The 19,499-nt window shown below is 41.1% G+C and overlaps 1 protein-coding gene across 1 annotated transcript in view; it reads left to right on the forward strand.

Moving 5' to 3' along the window:
* The window catches only part of PPP2R2A (protein phosphatase 2 regulatory subunit Balpha), a 58,671-nt gene extending 45,280 nt beyond the window's left edge, over positions 1-13,391 (forward strand). The window contains exons 5-10 of the mRNA XM_084767169.1: positions 1,922-2,034; positions 2,989-3,166; positions 3,769-3,933; positions 4,613-4,782; positions 7,413-7,504; positions 10,685-13,391. Coding sequence (XP_084623295.1) covers positions 1,922-2,034; positions 2,989-3,166; positions 3,769-3,933; positions 4,613-4,782; positions 7,413-7,504; positions 10,685-10,964 — 998 coding nt within the window. The 3' untranslated portion in view covers positions 10,965-13,391. The remainder of the gene's footprint in view (positions 1-1,921; positions 2,035-2,988; positions 3,167-3,768; positions 3,934-4,612; positions 4,783-7,412; positions 7,505-10,684) is intronic.
* Positions 13,392-19,499: the final 6,108 nt, after the last annotated feature.

Consider the following 19,499-nt stretch of genomic DNA (forward strand, 5'->3'; position numbering starts at 1 on the left):
TTTTTTTTAATATGCTCTATCTGAATGTACACCTGCAGGCCAGAAGAGGACATTAAATCACATTATAGATGGTTGTGAGCCACCATGTGGTTGCTGGGAATTGAACTCAGGACCTCTGGAAGAACAGACAGTGCTCTTAACCACTCAGCCATCTCTCCAGCTCATAGTTGTACTTTTTCTAAAGGGATGTTCAAGTACAGGTTTTTGAGAGTTTGAGTGGAGACAGCAGTAAAGGGGAGCCCAATGTGTGCTCAAGTCCCACTTCCGTTCTTCTCATTGCAGACCATTAGTTTGTGTATGGCCAGCGCAGCTTCCATAGACAACTTTGTGTTAGCAAATAAACAGTTCTTTATTTGTTTTTGAGATGGTGTGAGTCACCATGCCCAACTCTGATGAGCCTTAATTTAGGCACTAAGTACTTGGAGGCTATTTAGGGGTGAGGCTGCTACAAGGAGTTACCATGGCTGGGCCAGGGCTCTATAAATCTGTGTGGTCTTTAAACACACTGGCTGCACACATTTTAAAATACTGAATAGTGTTTGATTATTTAAGGGCCTTGTCACTGTTCTATTGCTGTGAAGAGACACCAAGACCAAGGAACTCTTCCAGTGACATATTTCTTTTAACAAGGCTACACAAATAGTGCCACTCTCTGGTATTCAAATATATGAGCCTATGGGGGCCATGATTATTCCAATAACCACAAGCCTGATAACAGGTTACAAAAGAATCTTAGTGGGAAACATTCACATCTCAGGGACAGTTGAGTTTTGCTAGTGTTACATATGGTTTGGCAAGTGTGCCATTGTCATAAGATGTTGACATTAGAAAGTCTGGGTAAGATACACACACACACAGTGTTTTTTGTTTTGTTTTGTTTTTTGTTTTTGTCAAGAAGGAGTTGAGGGCTTGCTCTTTGTTGCTGTTGTTTTGTTTTTTGTTTTTTTCAAGACAGGGTTTCTCTGTGTAGCCTTGGCTGTCTTGGACTTTGTAGATCAGGCTGGCCTCCAACTCATAGCGATCTGCCTGCCTCTGCCTCCTGAGTGCTGGGATTAAAGGCGTGCACCACGATGCACAGCAAGGATTTGCTTTTAATGTTTTTCAGGCCCTTTTTATTTAGGAAATCCCTGATCCAAGAGGAGAAAAGGCAAATTCAAAAGAATCATGCTATGCTATGCTATGCTGTGCTATTTCTTTCATAAGAAATGCTAGGGCAGAATCTGAAGAGCTGGGCCTTGCCTCTCAAGCTCAGTAATAGGCAGTGCAGATTCTATTGCATATCTTCTTCCTTTAATATTGAATACTGGTCAAGTGTGCACACACATGTTTGTGCACATAGATATGGGTTTACACACATGGAGAGTTAGAGACCCGACTTAGACTTGATGAAAAGGCACATGCTTTTTTGTTGTTTTTGTTTAAGAGTAGCTTGTGCTGGGGGTGGGACTCTTAATTTCAGCATTAGAGCTACAGGATTTCTAGGAAACCCTGGTTTACAGAGTAAAACCCAGTCTCAAAAAAAAGAAAAAGAAAAAAGCCTTTAAGCCCAGCACTTGGGAGACAGGAGGCAGCAGATCTTCCTTTGAGTTTGAAGCTAGGCTGGTGTATGTAGCAAGTTTTGCTTGGCCAAGGCTACTCACTGACACTTTGTCTAAAAAAAAAGAGCTGGAGAGTGGTGGCTCAGGATTTTAATCCCAGTGCTTGGGAGGCAATGGCAAGTGTATCTCTGCATTGGAGGCCTGAGCTACATAGCTAGTTCCTGGACAGCCAGGGCTACACAGAGAAACCCTGCCTTGGCGGAGGAGGGAGGGGGGGTGGGGGGTGTCTAATGAAGTACTCAATGGCGTATTTTAAATGGCTTTTCTATTATAATTATTTTTTCCTGCCATTTTCTGAAGACTTTTCTTCAATCTTTCCCCAGATAAAACAATAAAATTATGGAAAATTAGTGAAAGAGATAAAAGACCAGAAGGTTATAACTTGAAAGAGGAAGATGGAAGGTATAGAGATCCTACTACAGTTACTACACTACGGGTAAGTACTTAATAAAAATTACTCCCAATCCTAGAACATTGGGCTGGGGCAAGTGGGTCTCTGTAAGTTTGAGGCCAGCTTCATCTTCATAGTATGTTTTCTATGACAGCCAAGACTGTAAAGAGAAAGGGAGGAAATGCCTCAGAGCTGGAGAGATGGCTCAGAGGTTAAGAACACTAAATGTTCTTCCAGAGACCCTGAGTTCAATTTCCAGTAGCCACATGGTGGTTCACAACCATCTGTCATGTGATCTGATGCCCTCTACTGGAATACACAATAACAAACAAACAAATGAATAAATCTTTTTAAAAATTGTCAGTATTTGTATACTGTATTCTATACAGGATTTATATATCTGCTGGCCCCAAGCAGATGCCATATGGCCTCTGTTCCCAGTTCCACTGGTGAACAGTTCTTTTTGAGACATTGCATCTCTTCCATTGAAACAGAAACAATTCCATAGAGGTCTCATTGTTGCCAGAGGCAGAGCTGGGACACACATAGACTGTATTTTATACTATGCTATTCACTGGTTTTGGTTTTTATTTTTTATTTTTAAAAAATATTTATTTATTATGCATACAGTGCTCTGGCTGCATGTACACCTGCAAACCAGAAGAAAGCATCAGATCACATTATAGATGGTTGTGAGCCACCATGTGGATGCTGGGAATTAAACTCAGGACCTCTGGAGGAGCAGTCAGTGCTCTTAACCTCTGAGCCATCTCTCCAGCCCCAGGTTTTGGCTTTTAGATTTGGAATCTTAGTCATTACAAAGTGAGCTTTGTGAAGTGGAAATGGCAGACTCTTAAAGTTTGTACAGATGATACTAAGAATAAGAAACTGGCTTTCCAGAACTGGATATGGTGGCACACGCCTTTAATCCCAGCACTCAGAGAGGCAGAGGCAGGAATTTCACTTTTGTAAAATCTGGATTTTCATATTCATTGACAGGTGCCAGTGTTCAGGCCCATGGATCTAATGGTGGAGGCGAGTCCACGGAGGATATTTGCCAATGCCCACACCTACCACATCAACTCAATTTCTATCAATAGCGATTATGAAACCTACTTATCAGCGGATGATTTGCGGATTAATCTCTGGCACTTGGAAATTACAGACAGGAGTTTTAGTATCCACTTGATTTGTTTAGTTGGTATTTGGTAAAGAAATCATATTGTGCCCATCCATATTAGATTTATCTTCTCCATCATGTATTTGAGTCCTTTATAGTGTTTTCCTGTCTGTGTGGTATCTTCCCACCTCTTCTTTTTTGAATGATTAAAACTGGGAAAAAGTAAATTTAATAAGAAAATAAGCGTCATATGAGCTGATCCTAAAGTAGAATTTATGGAGTTCTAGAAAATGTCTTTTGTGCCTATGAAAATTAAAATTGAGTGCTTTGCTATATTCGTAGAGTATTTAAGAGTTTAATTATAAAAACACTCTCATTAAAGCTAGAACATGAAACTGATTCAATGATTTACTAGTGCCCCTGTGTGATAGTGCTGTCTCACAGTGCTGTCGCTCAGCAGGCTGAGGTTGGAAGAAAGCAGTGCCTGGCTTGCCTGCTGTATGTGGTAGGAAGTCTCAGTAAAAAAGAAGGGGGGGAAACCCACACATTTCAACATTTCTGGGGTCACTCACATAAAGGTTATTGAGTATTATTGAAAAGAAACTTTATCTTAGTTATTTGTCCTTTTCCAAGTGGAGATTCCTTAATGAAATATCTAGATATTGTGGATATCAAGCCTGCCAATATGGAAGAGCTCACAGAGGTGATTACGGCAGCAGAATTTCATCCCAACAGCTGTAACACATTTGTGTACAGCAGCAGTAAAGGAACTATTCGGTTATGTGACATGAGGGCCTCTGCACTCTGTGACAGACATTCTAAGTGTAAGTCTGTTTCTGCCCTTCCTTTAAAATGGTCTTCTGTTCAGACTCAGCCCAGGCCTGTCTGGTATTCTGCAGGATGCACATAGTGCGGAGTGTCTATTGGGGATAGAGGTGAGGTTGAGATAGTCCTCATTCCTTAACCTTTTAAACCTACTAGGAATGCTCCCCGTCACCTAGGAAAGGGTTTTTATCATTATAAAATGTTGGGGAAACATTGGTTTTAATACGGTGAGGTTGGAGGGAGGGCTCAGCAGCTAAGAAGAACATGGGTGCTCACAGCTGTCTGTGGCTCCAGTTCCAGGGGATCCAACACCTGTTTCATGCTGCACATGGCTTTGGTTATAGTAAAGAACACAGCTATGTGTTGGTTAACACAGTCCTAGAAATGTGGGTGGGTGGGGCAGGTAGTGGTTTCCAGAGTGACAGTTTAGAGACATGAGGTAGGTTGTGCCCCGAAGTAAAAGGTCACATGTGAGTCCTCCTGTGCAGAATCAGACCTCTGCCTTATTAGCAGAGGTCTGCACTTTGTAGTGAGGAAATATGTCCCCAGAGCTGGCAAAATGTCTTATTTTTCTTGATTAGTCTATGATTTTTTTTTTTTTACCTCTCTTGAATGGTTATTTTAGAAAATGACTTACTATCCAAGCCCACATATGAAACTTTATGCCTTTGTTTTCAGTGTTTGAAGAACCTGAGGATCCCAGCAACAGGTCATTTTTTTCTGAAATCATCTCCTCTATTTCTGATGTAAAATTCAGCCATAGTGGTCGCTATATGATGACTAGAGACTATTTGTCAGTCAAAATTTGGGACTTGAATATGGAAAACAGGCCAGTGGAGACGTACCAGGTATTTGCAGTTTGTTTCTTATGAAGAATATGTACCTGTGGAAAGTGTATCCAAGTGCTTCTTGCAGGGTTTTTGGATTGATGATGCACAGTTCACCATTAGCTCTTCTCAGAGAGCCATGGGTATGTTACTGTTGTTTGTGTATAGTGTCTGTCGTCTGCTCAGGACTGCACGTAAACTTTATTTTGTTACTCAACTTGGAGTACTGCTTTGTACATGGCAGTGAGAAATGTGGGCCGGAGCAGGGGAGAACACTTAGTAGAGGGCACACTCCAGGCACACTGTGGAGTAATAGTGAACAGGGCCTACGTTGACATACTCATCTCCCTTTTGGCTGATTATTGTCTCAAGTTTAAAAGGCCTGAAGTCTTGGCAGATGGCTTTAGGAGTTGGCCTCCAATGCAGAATGGAAGTTCAGGATTTGCTCTCTGTCAATTAGCTTCTATCTTTGGCCCATAACTATGATATCAGAGCCAGGTGAGACTGAGGTGTACAATGCAGCATAGGCCAGGCCAGCAGAGCTTGTAGATCAGGGTGCAGAAAGCAGTCAGACAGCTCTGGAGCAGACTGAGGAAATCCATGGTGCATACAGAAAATTAGACACACACACACACACACAAACATCTCTCGAGTCTAACTTTCCAAACCTCAAATCTGTTACATTGAAAACAAAATCAGAGGAATAGTGCTTTGTTTGCAAAGTGTTGGCAACAGCCAGGAGAGAGAGCTACATCTTCTTTCTGTCTTCCCCCATGCATGGCAGTGAGACTAACTTCAGGGTTTTCTTTGGTTCTGGGAAAGCTGCACCATTTTGAAATGCTGAGCGTTAGGGCCTTCCTTACTTACATGTTGCTGGTCTTCTGCCTGTAGAATCAGATTAATAATTGAGAATGGGGTCACATCATGACAGAGCTATTGCATTTGTATATGCATCTTGTTGGCTTCTGTAGATTGAAGCTATTTCTTATGTTTCTTTGTTTTTCTTCCCACCAGTTCTATCCTAACCCAACTTTAGTTGCAATTCCTGAATGTTAGAAGTTTTTACTTGATGTCACATAGACATGGCTGGAATCACTTGCAATGTACATCAAGTAAAGTGAATATTTACAGTAAGCTTAGGTCTGAGTGTGCTGATGGGCACGTGTAATTTCAGAACTCTGGAACGTGAAGCAGGAAGCTTGTTAGAGCCCCTGATTTGAGACAAACCTGGGCAACATAAATAAAATAGAAGGTACCTGCTGGTGGCTGTCATTTCTTCATTAACAATTCTTTTTCCTCCAATCTCAACAAACATGGGGGAATGTCTTCGTAGTTAGTGCCATCACTGGAAATGTGCCACACTTCCTGAGTGCCCTTCAAATAAATAGCACATGTAGTTGCTTTCATGTTTATTGAACTTTTTTCCCCAAAATTTCCCTTTTGTGAAATACTAGTAAAAGTAGAATTAAAAAAAACACACACACATCATTTTTGGCTTTTTATATTGAATAAATAATAACATAAAGCGACACTCAGATGCTTTATGGTATTTCTTTGTGTATGTATGTGAGTGTGGTATGTGTATGCATAGTACACACGTGAGAGTCTGAAAATAACCTACAGGATTTTGTACTCTTTTCTATTGTTTGTATCTTGGTAATCAAACTTGGGTCATTGGGCTTCATGGCAAAGCATTACCCACCAGCCATCTCACTAGCTGAAGTTTTACTGAGTGATGTGGGTAAATGAAAGAGAAGAGACCGAGATAGATATCCAAGAGAAGCCAGTTTATCACTAAGCCTAAGCCTTGCTGTACTATATATTTAATTGAAAATAATAGGCCAAAGTTAAGTTTGTGCTCAGAAAATGGTACTTAAAGGGAAGGAGGCAGCATTCTTACCAGTAGTAGTGGACTGAGTGTTAAGAAGTAAAAATGAAATTCTGCTGTTTTTTTGGTGTGTGTGTGTGTGTGTGTGTGTGTGTGTGTGTGTGTGTGTGTGTTTGTTTTATGGTTTTGGTTTTTCTGAGACGGTTTCTCTGTGTAGCCATAGCTGTCCTGGACTCATCAAATACCTCCTGACTTAGATGTTGTCTCGGTTACTGTTCTATTGATGTGAAGAGACACCATGACCAAAGCAACTTATAAAAGAAGGCAGTTAAGCAGGGTGGTTGGTGCCTTTAATATTAGCACTCAGGAGGTAGAGGCAGGTGGGTCTCTGTGAGTTCTGGGCCAGCCTGTTCTTCACGGTGGGGAATGTGGCAGTAGGCTGGCACGGTGCTGGAGCAGTAGTAGCTCAGAGTTATATTAGATTCACAAGCAGGAGGCAGAGAGACAGGGCCTGGCATGGGCCTTTGAAACCTTAAAGGTCCAGTGGCACACGTCTTCCGAAAGACCACACCACTGTGGGGAGGGATGTCCACTCTTACTTGAATAATCATAGATGTTTTACTTAGGCTTATCAGAATACATTGCAATGCTCAGAACGGTGGTTTTCTTTAGTTGTGTCACAGGAAAGTGCCTGGCTAAGAGTTTGTAAGGATTAAGAGAGACACGATTAGACGGGTGTGTGATTCTGTGTACACACTCTTTAAGTATAGATTTTTTGTCTGAGAGGAGAATGAAGTAAACTTAGTATGTCTTTTCTCCACAGGTACATGAATACCTCAGAAGCAAACTTTGCTCACTGTATGAAAATGACTGCATATTTGACAAATTTGAATGTTGTTGGAATGGGTCTGACAGGTAAGTAAAGAAACTAGCTATTTCACCTCTCTTGTTTGTTACACTAGGTAAAATATAGCTTTCATTTCTTGACAGATGTTATGAGTCATTCCCCCCCCCCCCCCAGGTACTTGTGAAATAAATTTAGTAGTGGATAGAGCCATAATGATAAACAGTGATTTTTAAAGTAAAAAGCAAAAGATATATAGCAAGAAGTGATAGATACTTAAATTATTTTAAAATCTTGTTTCTCCCTTTACTTTTATAAACCAGATAAATAACATTGCTATCCAGGTCCACCGTGTGACTGTGGTGCCACCTACTTGAGCAACTGAGGCAGGAGGATTGTTTGAGCTCAGGAGGCCAGCCTAACACAGACTGTTTCAAGAAACATTTAAACAAAGTAACAACCCTATAATGCCAGCAATTAGTTAAAATGATGTATTTTTGTTTTGGTTGCTGCTCTACTGTTTGGGTAACAACAGGTACCTAATGCAGTGTTGTGCCTCAATGTCTGTTACTGCTCTATTCCTTTCACAGAAATAATAATATATTATTGCAAATACTTACTGCTTACTGTGTTCCAGTTAAAAGAGCATAATTTTGAAGTTATTTTAGTCCATATCTAAAGGATTCAGAGGCGTATTTGACAGTAGTTGAATTAAAAAAGTTTGATATGGGCCAGGTGGTGGTGATGCACACCTTTAATCCCAGCACTCAGGAGGCACAGGCAGGCAGATCTCTCTTGAGTTTGAGGCCAGCCTGGTCTACAGAGTGAGTTCCAGGACAGCCAGGGCTGTTACTCAAAGAAACTCTGTCTTGAAAAACAAACAAACAATAACAAAAAAGCTTGATACGATTCAGATTCCTTGATGTTAGATGTTAGATGTTACAGGGAGCCCTGAGCTTGGGATGCTTGTCAAGTTATAATTACCTGAGTTTTACATGAAGCCCAATAATAGGCTGGCCACACTACTCACGGGCCTGCTGTGGGATAAACACCTGTGATGTCACTGCTAATTATAAAGCCAGGAAGGACAGATGTGAAAAGAACATATTGGTGTATAAGTGGGTGAATCATATAGCCAGTTCTCCCATGTCAGCTGTATAGCAGTTCTCAATTCCCTTCCATTATGAAGGAAGTTGCTTTCAAAGTTAATACTTTCTGAGGGCATCAAGGATGACTGATGGAGCCCAAGGCTGCCAAGCCTCATGACTTGAGTTCCAGTCTTAGAGCCCACAAGGGAAGGGAATACCAACTCCTAATGGCTATCTGGTGACTTACTCCCTCCCTCCCTCTCTCCCTCCCCCTCCCCTCTCTCTCTCTCTCACACACACACAGAGTAAATGTAGTTGAAAGAAAGTAAGTTGGGTTTTTGGAATAATTTCTTTCAAATTACTTATTGAAAATTTCAAATTCATTCTTGTGATTCTTATTTCAATTTTATGTATGGGGGTGTTTGCCTGTGTGTATATATATGTGTGGCGTGCATGTGTCTGGTGCCTGAGGAGGCCAGAAGAGGGCTACAGATCTCCTGGAACTGGAGTAAAGATGGTCGTGAGGCACACTGGGTTGCTTGGAACAGAAACCTGGGTCTCTGTAAAAGCAGCAAGTGCTCTTAATCACCGAACCTTCCCCAATCCCACACCTCTTCTTAAAGCAGATACCTTGTCTACCACAGCTATGGCCTTGGGGCCAGCTCTTTGGTCAGTGCTAGTCACTATAGTCTCAGTCCCTTTGTGGCAAAGAGAAACCTGCTCTTCGTGTCATATCTCATAGTTTGTTCTCTTTATTCTAGAAGAGTCCTTTAGTCTTTATTGTCTTCCACAGCCTGGGCATTTTGTGTTATACATTAACAGTTATTTTACACTATTTCTCAGTGTGAACATTCCATTTCCTCATTAAGTAAAGGTTATGTACAAATCTTACAAACCTGGATGCAGGGGAGGAGGGGGTGCCAGTTTAGTTTGATTTTATTTTTTCCCCTCCCCTCTAAGACAAGGTTTCTCTGTGTAGCCCTGGAATGTGAATTATTTTTAAAGAAACACAGTTTAATTGTCATCAGAGAAGTGTACCAATTTGAATTTAATTGAGATTATCAGTTGTTCTTTGAGGGATAACACTGAATAGATGAGACTCCTTTGTGACATATACATTAGCTGACCAGTTCCTATTATGCCTTTTGCTTCATCATTAGTCATTACAGAGGCCATTTGACTTGTGTAGAAAAGTGGGTAAACTAGGAAGGTTTCAGATGTCAAGATTTGCTTTTGAAGATGGTAGGTGAAAGTTGAACAAGTGTTTAGTTAAGGTCTCTTGGCACATGGCCTGTAATGTCTGCATTTAGGGGGGAGGACAGAGGGGCCCCTCTGCTACAGTGTAAGATTTGAAGCCATCATGGGTTTCATGTGACTACAAACAATGTTCTGTTACAGGTTCAATAATTTTGTGTTAATGAAGATGTGCTATTTTCTTGAGCAGGTCTTTTTGTAAGCGCTCATGATGACACATCTGCACATGGCATAATCCCTGCACTAGGAATGTTGAGGCAGGAGGATTATGATTTTGAGGTCAATCTGGGCTGCATAATGAGACCTCATCTCAAAAGAAAAAAAAAAAGATTATCTGGCAAGTAAAGTAGGTCACAATCTGCATCTTAGGCCGTTGTTTCCTTAAAAACAACCCTTTCCACTGTGGAGGAGGTTGAAGGTACTAGTGGAGGCTAGGTGAGCTCCATAGGTTGCTGCTTCTAGTTTGGTTGGTTGCGTGCCCTGTAGGTTCAAAAATTCACTCAATAAAGGTCACTCATACTAAGAAGAGAAATGTACTTGGGCTTTGTTCAGTGTTTTAATTTTGTTTTTGTTTGTTTGTTGGTTTTGGTTTTTCAAGACAGGGTTTCTCTATGTTATCCTTGTCTGTCCTGGACTCGCTTTGTAGACCAGGCTGGCCTCGAACTCACTGCGATCCACCTGCCTCTGCCTTCCAAGTGCTGGGATTTTGTGCCACCACCGCCTGGCTTTAAATTTCTTTTTTAGGAGAAGGGTTTGAACGTTTTAGGTTTGGTGTCAATAGCTCTATGTCTAGACTCAGATAAGCTTAGAGAAGGTGCTTCCTATAGAGTGCTGGGCAGGGTGGCCACTGACCTGTTACTGTAAACAGTCTCTTGTTAGCATGTCTGACACGGTGTTCTACCTTTACAGTGTTGTCATGACTGGATCCTACAATAATTTCTTCAGAATGTTCGACAGGAACACAAAACGAGATATAACCCTAGAAGCATCGAGAGAAAATAATAAGCCTCGCACAGTTTTGAAGCCACGCAAAGTCTGTGCCAGCGGCAAGAGAAAGAAAGATGAAATAAGTGTTGACAGCCTAGACTTCAACAAGAAAATCCTTCATACAGCCTGGCATCCCAAGGAAAACATCATTGCTGTAGCAACTACAAACAATCTGTACATATTTCAAGACAAAGTGAATTAGGCTGGCATTCCTTGCAGAGGAGCCACTTCCTGCTTAGTGAGATAGTTGAATCTAGCATTCATACCTATAAGAGAGCGGTCCATTGTGGCACCCCTTTCCAGTGTTTGACAGTGTGCCATTCAACAACACATTTGATAGCCACATGGAGAAAGCTGTGTGGATGCATCCCAGGCTGTTTTCCATGTCTGCTAGCCATTTAGGGAAGGGAAGGGCACTTTTAATTTAATGACTTCTTGCACCATCTTGCCTGGTGGACTGGACTGGACTATGTCAGCATTGATGTACTCCACTTTTTATGCCTTCCATTGTGATGACGTCAAACACAGTGAACGCCTTCAGTCATGCTATGGGATTTGTGTATCCTCATTACTGTATCATTTGTGGGGTACACCCCTCCCCCTCTTTTTTAAATTAAATACAGCTCATTCTTACTGTGGCTTGTAGCATTCCTCCTCTCTGGCCTCCTGGACTCTTCCCCTCCATCTCTTACCCTTGCCCTTTCCACCTGGTCTCGCTGGTGGCATATTAAAAAAAGGAAGAACGAAAGCACACAAAATGAGTCAGTTTGGGGTCAGTGATAACGGGGGTATATGTTGTGAACAAATGTTTTAATAACAGTTGGCTGTAATCACTCCTTGCCATGTCTGGCACTGAAAAATAAGGAAAAAAAAAAACTACTACTGAATAAAAGTGACGAATGGAGAATCTGGTTTTCTTTTTCTTTTTCATCTACCTCTTTAAACCAATATTTTGTCTTTTCCTTGGACACAATGAAATGAAATGGGTTTCTATTGTCTCGGTGGTATTTTTGTGAACTATTTTTAACAAGTGCTCTTTTCCATGAAGCCTCAGAGAGGGGGACATGGTTCTGTGCGCCCATGTTTTGAACATGTTATTGTTAAGGGTTCACAGTCCAGAGATGCTAGAGGGTTCTGTTCTTTGTGTCTGCTTAACACGTTGCTGTAAATGAGAACCACGTTGTGGAGCTGCACTCCACGGGCTTCTCCAGTGCTTCATTCCATTGCCTTAGGAAATACCGAGTAGACAGGTTGACTTTCCTTGCTGTTCAAGCACAGTAGACTGGAGCTCCATCTGGAGGTAACTTGGTAGATGAAACCTGATGCTGCACTAAAGAGCTGTTTTGTATTGATTGCTATGGAATCAGAATGAATTGTACTTTGCCATAGATATGTCTTGTTTTGGTTTTCCAAAGGTATATTCGGGACAAGCTTTTAAAGGTACAGTGCTGCATGGACTGCAACAGCTGCAAACGCACGGGTTGACCCACATGGTCCCACTGCTGAGGCCCTAGCCAGAGATGGAGACTGCCCCAGTTAGCATGGGATGGACCTTGGTCAGTCCTGCAGGAAGCTTTACGGAGAGAGAATGGACTTTATTTTTAAAAGATGAATGAGCAGGCATTTATATGAGAATGGTAGTATATTTTGGTTGAACCGTGATATAACGATGTTGAATTTAGAGGACTCTGTGTGCTTAAATATTTTTCACTGCCTATTGTTCTTCAGTAATTAAAACAATGATTAAAACTCCACCACAATTCCCTCTACACCTACACAAATATTATGTCTTGTATGTTAACATTTTTAGCACACAGGAGAAATTTTATGTAATAAAATCACTGTATCTTTTGAAGTTAAATTTGAATTTGTATTTAAACAATGGTGATATGTCTGATGATTCTTAATGGCACTTTTACTATTTTATTTGGGGACTTAGGGTGCATTCTCAGTCTGCGTTACTCCATTGGCTTGCAACTGGATGGCTGTCCATCCAGAAGGATCAGCAGCACTGATTTTTGATTGGCTAACTTTCCAGATCTTTTGAGTTGGTAGCTTCCCTATGGTTTGGCTTTGAACCACCAAGCAGTTCTTAGTCGTGTGTGTGTGTGTGTGTGTGTGTGTGTGTGTGTGTGTGTGTGTGTGTGTGAAATTCAAATAGTAGTTTTTATAATTCTCATCCATCACTCTAAGGGTTAGTTTTATATAGTCAAACGAAAACCTAACTGCCAAACTTAAAATGCCTATCAGGAATGCTACCATAAGCTATTGTAACATTATCTTAAGTGTTTTGTTTTTTAATTTCTTTGGTATAGCAAGCTAAAAGCCCAGCCACTCATTTTATATGGTCAACTTTTTATTAATAAAAATTGTAGAATGAACTTAGTCTGGTCCACTTGGTTGTGTTTTCCTAACCTCTTACTACTGGGACACACATTGTACCATCTTGTAATGTTTTTGAAGTGTTAGTATGGGAGAGCTCTCATTCTGTTAAATGTCAATTATCACTTAGTGGCTGGGCAGTAAGAACAGGTGATTTGTAAACCTGTAATACACTTATGTAACAACTAACTCCTTGGTTTTAAGTTGTATATATCTTCCTCTCAGAATTAAAAACCTTATGAACTTCTTTTTTCTGTTAAAATTAAGGTTTCATCTTTTTACCCCTAAACCTTACCCATGCCTTTTTTCTTTTAATTCTCTATATGTATGGTACGGGAGTGGATGTGAAGGTCAGAGGACAGCTTGCAGAAATTGGTTTTACTTCCACTTTGGATTCTAGGGATCAAACTGCAGGTCAGTTTGCTCAGCAAGCACTGCCACCCCTGATCACCCCACCAACCTGTGCGGCATAGTCATGTAACTTTCATTATGTTAATGTGTTAATTTTTTAGAAAACTATGTGGAGCTAAGCTGTGCTGGCAAAAGCATTTTTTAGTTAAACCATTTAATTATTTAGGAATATCCATCTTTTCTACCCCACATAGTTTCGAATAGAAATAAATTTGCACTGTCTCTTCCTAACCCCATCCAAGAGTTGCCAACTGGGCCAGTATCAAGATGGCTCAGTGGGTAAAAGCACTTGGAACCAAACCTGATGATCTGAGTTCGATCCCAGGAATCTGGGTGACGGAAGTGACTCTTGGACCTCCACACCTGCATGTCCACTCTCTTTCTCTCACACACACACTAAATGTAGAAGGAGAAAAATTATGTCAGCCTTGATGGTACATACCCTCAGTCCCACCACAGGAAACGGGCAGGCTAATCTTGAGTTCAAGGCCAGCCAAGCCTGCAAAGCAAGTTTTAGAGCTGCATGTGAGAACCCTGTCCTTCCCTCCACCCCCAAATTAAGTGTCTAAGTTAAACGATTTTCTTGACTATGTGACAGCCCATTTCAGGTGTCTCTTAATGATCTGTCAAATGGAAAGTTGAAGCTGTGTAACTGTTTCCTACACAGCATTCTTAGTCAAGTCTTGGCAACTGGCCCTACTTCATTTTATATCTGTACATGTGAATAAAAGCATTGCATTGAGCTATTAGGTGAGATGTCTATGAATCTAGAGTCTGGAGGTTCTCAAATGCTGGGTAATCTGGGTTATGTGTGACTCACTAACCCTATATTTGAATTAAGAGACTATGTATTCAAAATTAACATAAAATGTCCCTCCACTACACCTTACTTGTCAAATAAACAATCACAAGACTTTGAATTCTACAAGGAATTGAAGCAAGTGGTATAAAAAGACTTAGAAACAGTTTTATGTAACAGAATAACAACAGGTTATTTTGGTAATTTCCCACTAGGGGGCGGTAGTTACATCGTGACCAGCCTTTGCGATCAGATTTTGAGACTATATAGCCGGAAGAGCCAGGTTTCTGATTTCAGAGAGACTCATTAAAACGTAGATCAGGTCCAAGTGAAGGGTAAATCTAGAATGTGTTTATGTGCAGGTTAATGGCCACAGAGACCAGTGATAAGAGAGACACCCCAAAACCAATTGATGTTTGGGACGCACCGGCCTCTCTGGGAAGAACTTGCTATTTGTCCGTATGCAGCCTGTTACACAATCAGGCTCTTCATGCACATTTGTGCTGAGTTAAAGGCAATGTGTAAATCCGATTTTTGTAGTCATAATGTTAAGATTTTTGCTTTGAGAGCCGGGCATGGTGGCTTACACCTTTAATCCCAGCACTCAGGGAGGCAGGGGCAGGAGGATTGCTGTGAGTTTGAGGACAGCCAGGACAATCAAGGCTACACAGAGAAACCCTGTCTTGGAAAAACAAACAAAAGATTTTGCTTTGAGACAAAGGGTAGTCTTGAACTCATGGCTTTCCTACTTCTCTGTCTTCCACGTGCTGGCATTATTTATATGTGTGCGCTGGTGGCTGACTTCAAGTATTTTCTGTTAACAGAATCTTATTGTCTGCATAGCTTCACTTGTGTGCATGCTCGTTGACCAGTTACTGTTGTTGATTTTTGTCTTCGTTTTGCAAATAGAATAATTGGAATAATAAGCATACCAGACTCTGTAAAAACTATTAGTGTCCATCCTAGAGACAGAATAACCTTACAGGATAGGGACATATTGGCAAAAGTACTTTCCAAAATATTTAAAGCTTGGATCATAATTATATCATCTATGTTTCTATTATATATATGTATATTATTGTATCCATTAACTGAAAAGACTAGGTTTTCCTTTTTTTATCAAATTGAGAAAGTAAATTATGACCTAAATTGATGTGGTGTCCACACCTGTAATCACAGCAGCCTTGGAAAGAAGCATCAAAGTCATCCTCAGCTATATAGGATTCCAGGCCAGCCTGGGTTACAGGAGACACTCTGAAAAAGGTGTGTGTGTGGGCAGGGGGAGGGGGAGTGATGGCTCAGCCATTAAGAGTCTTTGTTGCTTTTCCATATGATCTGCATTCAGCTACATGGTGGATCATAGCCATTGCTGACCCCAGTTCCAGAGGAGGCCAATACCCTCTTCTTGCCTTGGAAGGTACAAATCATGTACATGGCACACACACGTCATTCACACAAAAATCTCAGAAACAGAAAACAAGGTAACCCAATATACTTGGCCTTTCTACTCTGGATATAAGCCCTTCACAGGGTGTGCTTCATAAAGTACATTTTTTTTTTCTTTTTCTTCTTTTCTTTGGTGGGGGGGTGGTTCAAGATAGTGTTTGTCTATGTAACCTTGACTGTCCTGGAACTCTTTTTGTAGGCCAGGCTGGCCTCCTGAGTGCTGGGATTAAAGGCATGTGCCAGAACCAATAAAGTACATTCTTTCAGTGTGGAGCTTGTTCCTTTTCATTCCTAATGGGGTCTTTTGAAAAGTGTGTCCTTATGCTTTTAATTTTATTACATTCATGTACTTGAGAGAAGAAGCATGCCTGTGGAGATCAGAATAGGATGAGGGTGTCTACTCTGCAATATATACTAAGTCCGTCTCAGTTGTATAAAATATTTAGACATAAAACGAGAAAACTCATAGAAGAATGTTCTTACACTTGCATTATATCTTTCTACATATAATAACACTGACCTAGGTTTAAAAACTAAACGATCTTTATTACATGTACATATTCTCTCTCTCTGTGTGTGTCACAGTGGACATGTGGAGGTCCAAGGACAACCTATGGGCATGGGTTCTCTCTCCTACTATTTGAGTCCCAGGGATCACATTCAGTACATAAGTCAAGGCTGCAAGTACCTTTACCCCCTTAGTCATCTCACCAGAAAAGCAGGGTTTGGTTTTGTTTTTAAATGCATACGAATGCTTGTCTGCATGTATCTTCTGTGTATCTCAGAGGAGAGAAGACAGCATTGACTCTCCTGTGAAGGAGTCATCATGTAGGTATTTTAAACCAAATCTGAGACTTCTGCTGGGCATGGTGGCACCACCTGTGATCCCAGCACTCCAAGAGGCAGAGGCAGGAGGATTTCTGTGAGTTTGAGGCCAGCCTGGTTTACAAAGCGAGTCTAGGATGGCCAGGGCTCCACAGAGAAACTCTATCTGGAAAAACAACAAATAGACAAAAAGCAGCCAGTGTGCTTAACTTCTGAGCCATCCCTCCAGGGCCTGAAAGCAGCCCTTAATTCTCATGGTTTATTCTTTTTTTTTTTCTATTATGGATTATGTTTTCTGGTATCTTCTAAAATTTTTGCCTAATTCAAGTAACAAAGACTTATTTTTAGTACTTTTCAAGTTTTACATTTAGATCTATGATCCATTTGTGATGTTATATAAAACATAAAAGTTTGAGAAAAGGATCTTTTTTTTTTCACAATATTCTTGAAATTCAATTGACTTATACTTGTGAGTCTATGTCTGAAGTATTCCATTAATATCCAGGTCTATGCTTTCCCCAACACAATGTTGTCTTGATTACTGTAGTACATAAATCTTTAAATAAAGTTGTATATGTGAGTAAGTTTTTAAAAATTATTTTGCTATTTTAGCTGCCCCTCCTTTTGTTGTTGTTGTTTTCTGTTTGTCGAGTTGGAGGTTGTTGGGAGATTTTTCATAGAGGCTAGTGAGGCAGACAGTTCAAGAGTTAAGCATACTGGTTACTCCTGTAGAGGATACGAGTTCCGTTTTCAGCACCCACTTGGGTGGTTCGCAACTGCCTATAATTCCAGTCCAGGGCATCTGACGCTTTCTTCAGAGTACTCCAACATGCACATGTATCCATAATTCTTAAAAGATTTTTCAGTAGACTTAGGCACAGGCATCAGAGAGAGGCATTCAGAAGAGTATATATCCAACTGTGTAAGTGTCTTTATATACCTTTTTGTATGGGTTTTTGCTGTTATTGTTTTTGTTTTGTTTGTGTGAGCAGGGTTTTTCTGTGTAGCCTTGGCCCTGGACTCACTTTGTAGACCAGGCTGGCCTTGAACTCACAGAGATCCACCTGCTTCTGCCTCCCCTTGTACTGGAATTGCAGGCATGTGGCACCATGCCCAGCTTTTTGAAAATGTATATGAGTATTATTTTGCATTTTCCTCCACAATACCCAGGGTTGCACGCCTTCATGTACACATTTTGTTTTGCTTTTGAGGCAGCCTCACTACATAGTTTTGGCTGTCCTGGAGCTCACTATGTAGACCAGGATAGCCTCAAACTCACAGAGATTTACCTGCCTCTGACACCTGCGTTCTGGGGTGAGAGACGTGCACCACCACACCTGATGACATTTTGCTTTCTTCCCTAGACTGAATTGTTGCACACTTGTTTACTAGGTAATAGAGTTATCTCAAATATCGAAGAATTGAGTAGTTAGGTTAGCTGGAGTAGCACATTCAGTCCTGTGTATCGAGGAAGAGGGAAGGCCTGCTTGTTCCCACTTATCCTTACTTCTTCCTACCAGCAGCTGAGGCCTCACACAGAACACTTTGTAAAATGGTGAGGCATGCTTCAATAGAATAGAAGCGATCCAAGTTACTCATAGTATATATGGCCTCTGATAGAAATATAATTAAAAAAATTTTTTACACCTGAAAATCGGGGTTGGGGAGATGCCCCAGTGGATAGTGAGTAACAATCCATTTAAAAAATCTTAAAGCTTTTTGGAGAAGCATCTAGAAGTGGGGTGGGGAGATGGCGCGGTGGCTAAGACTGCATATTTTTCTTCCAAAAGACCTGAATCCAGTTCCCACCACACATATGGGGTATGCTTACGGCCACTTGTCACTCCAATTCAAGGGGATTCATGTCCCTGACTTCTGCAGCACCTGCACTAGTGTACACACCCACACACATAAACATAACTAAAAGTAAATCTTTTGTTGTTGTTGTTGTTGTTGTTGTTGTTTTGAGCAGGGTTTCTCTGTGTAGTCCTAGTTATCCTGGGACTGGATCTGCAGACTAGGCTAGTTTCTGCTGGGATTATAGGCATGTGACACTACGCTTGGCTAAAAATAAAAAATTTAAAAAGAAACATCTAAAAGAGAAATAGGGCCGGGGATATAGCTACAGTGGTAGGGTAGTTTTTAACAACCAACAAATACTGAGAAATATGAGGGGGAAGTTGTGTGCCCTCTTTTAAGAGGCTACAGGTCAGTGGGGGGGGGCAGGGGGGCACACTTTTAATCCCAGCACTTGGGAGGCTGAGTCAGGCAGATAGAGCTCTGTGAGTTAGAGCCCATCCTGGTCTACAGAGCAAGGTCCAAGACAGCCAGGGCTACACAGAGAAACCTGGTCTTGAAAAAGCAAAAAACAAAAGAAGCTAGTAGGCAGGCTTGGTGGCTTCCGCTTGTAATTCTGGTGCACAGGAGGCCGAGGAAGAACTCTCAGGAGCTGGAGTCAACTGGACTGCATAGTGAGTTGCAGACCAGCGTGGCTTACAAGTGAGACCCTGTCTCAAGAAAAGGCCAGTAAATAAGCAGACCGGGTAGCTTTGATCATCAGGTCAATTGGCTACAAAGTTGGAAAGGAATCAAAGACAAAGAGTTTACAATATGAAAAGGTAATTCCAGGAGAATTAGGGAAGAATGTACATGTAAAACTAATCCTAAGAGAGTTAGTTCTACAATAAATTAATAATCTTAAAAACATATTATTACCAGGGCAGATAAGAGCAAGTGCTGCTCTTGCAGAGGACCTGAGTTCGATTTTCAGCACTCAAGTCCGGTGGCTCACAACTTCCAGAAAGTTCAGCTCTAGAGTGATCTGATACTTCTGGCCTCTGAAGGCACATAGGGTCCAACACACACACACACACA

The sequence above is a fragment of the Acomys minous genome (assembly GCF_964271855.1).
Source record: "Acomys minous genome assembly, chromosome: 18".
Taxonomy (NCBI): Eukaryota; Metazoa; Chordata; class Mammalia; order Rodentia; family Muridae; genus Acomys; species Acomys minous.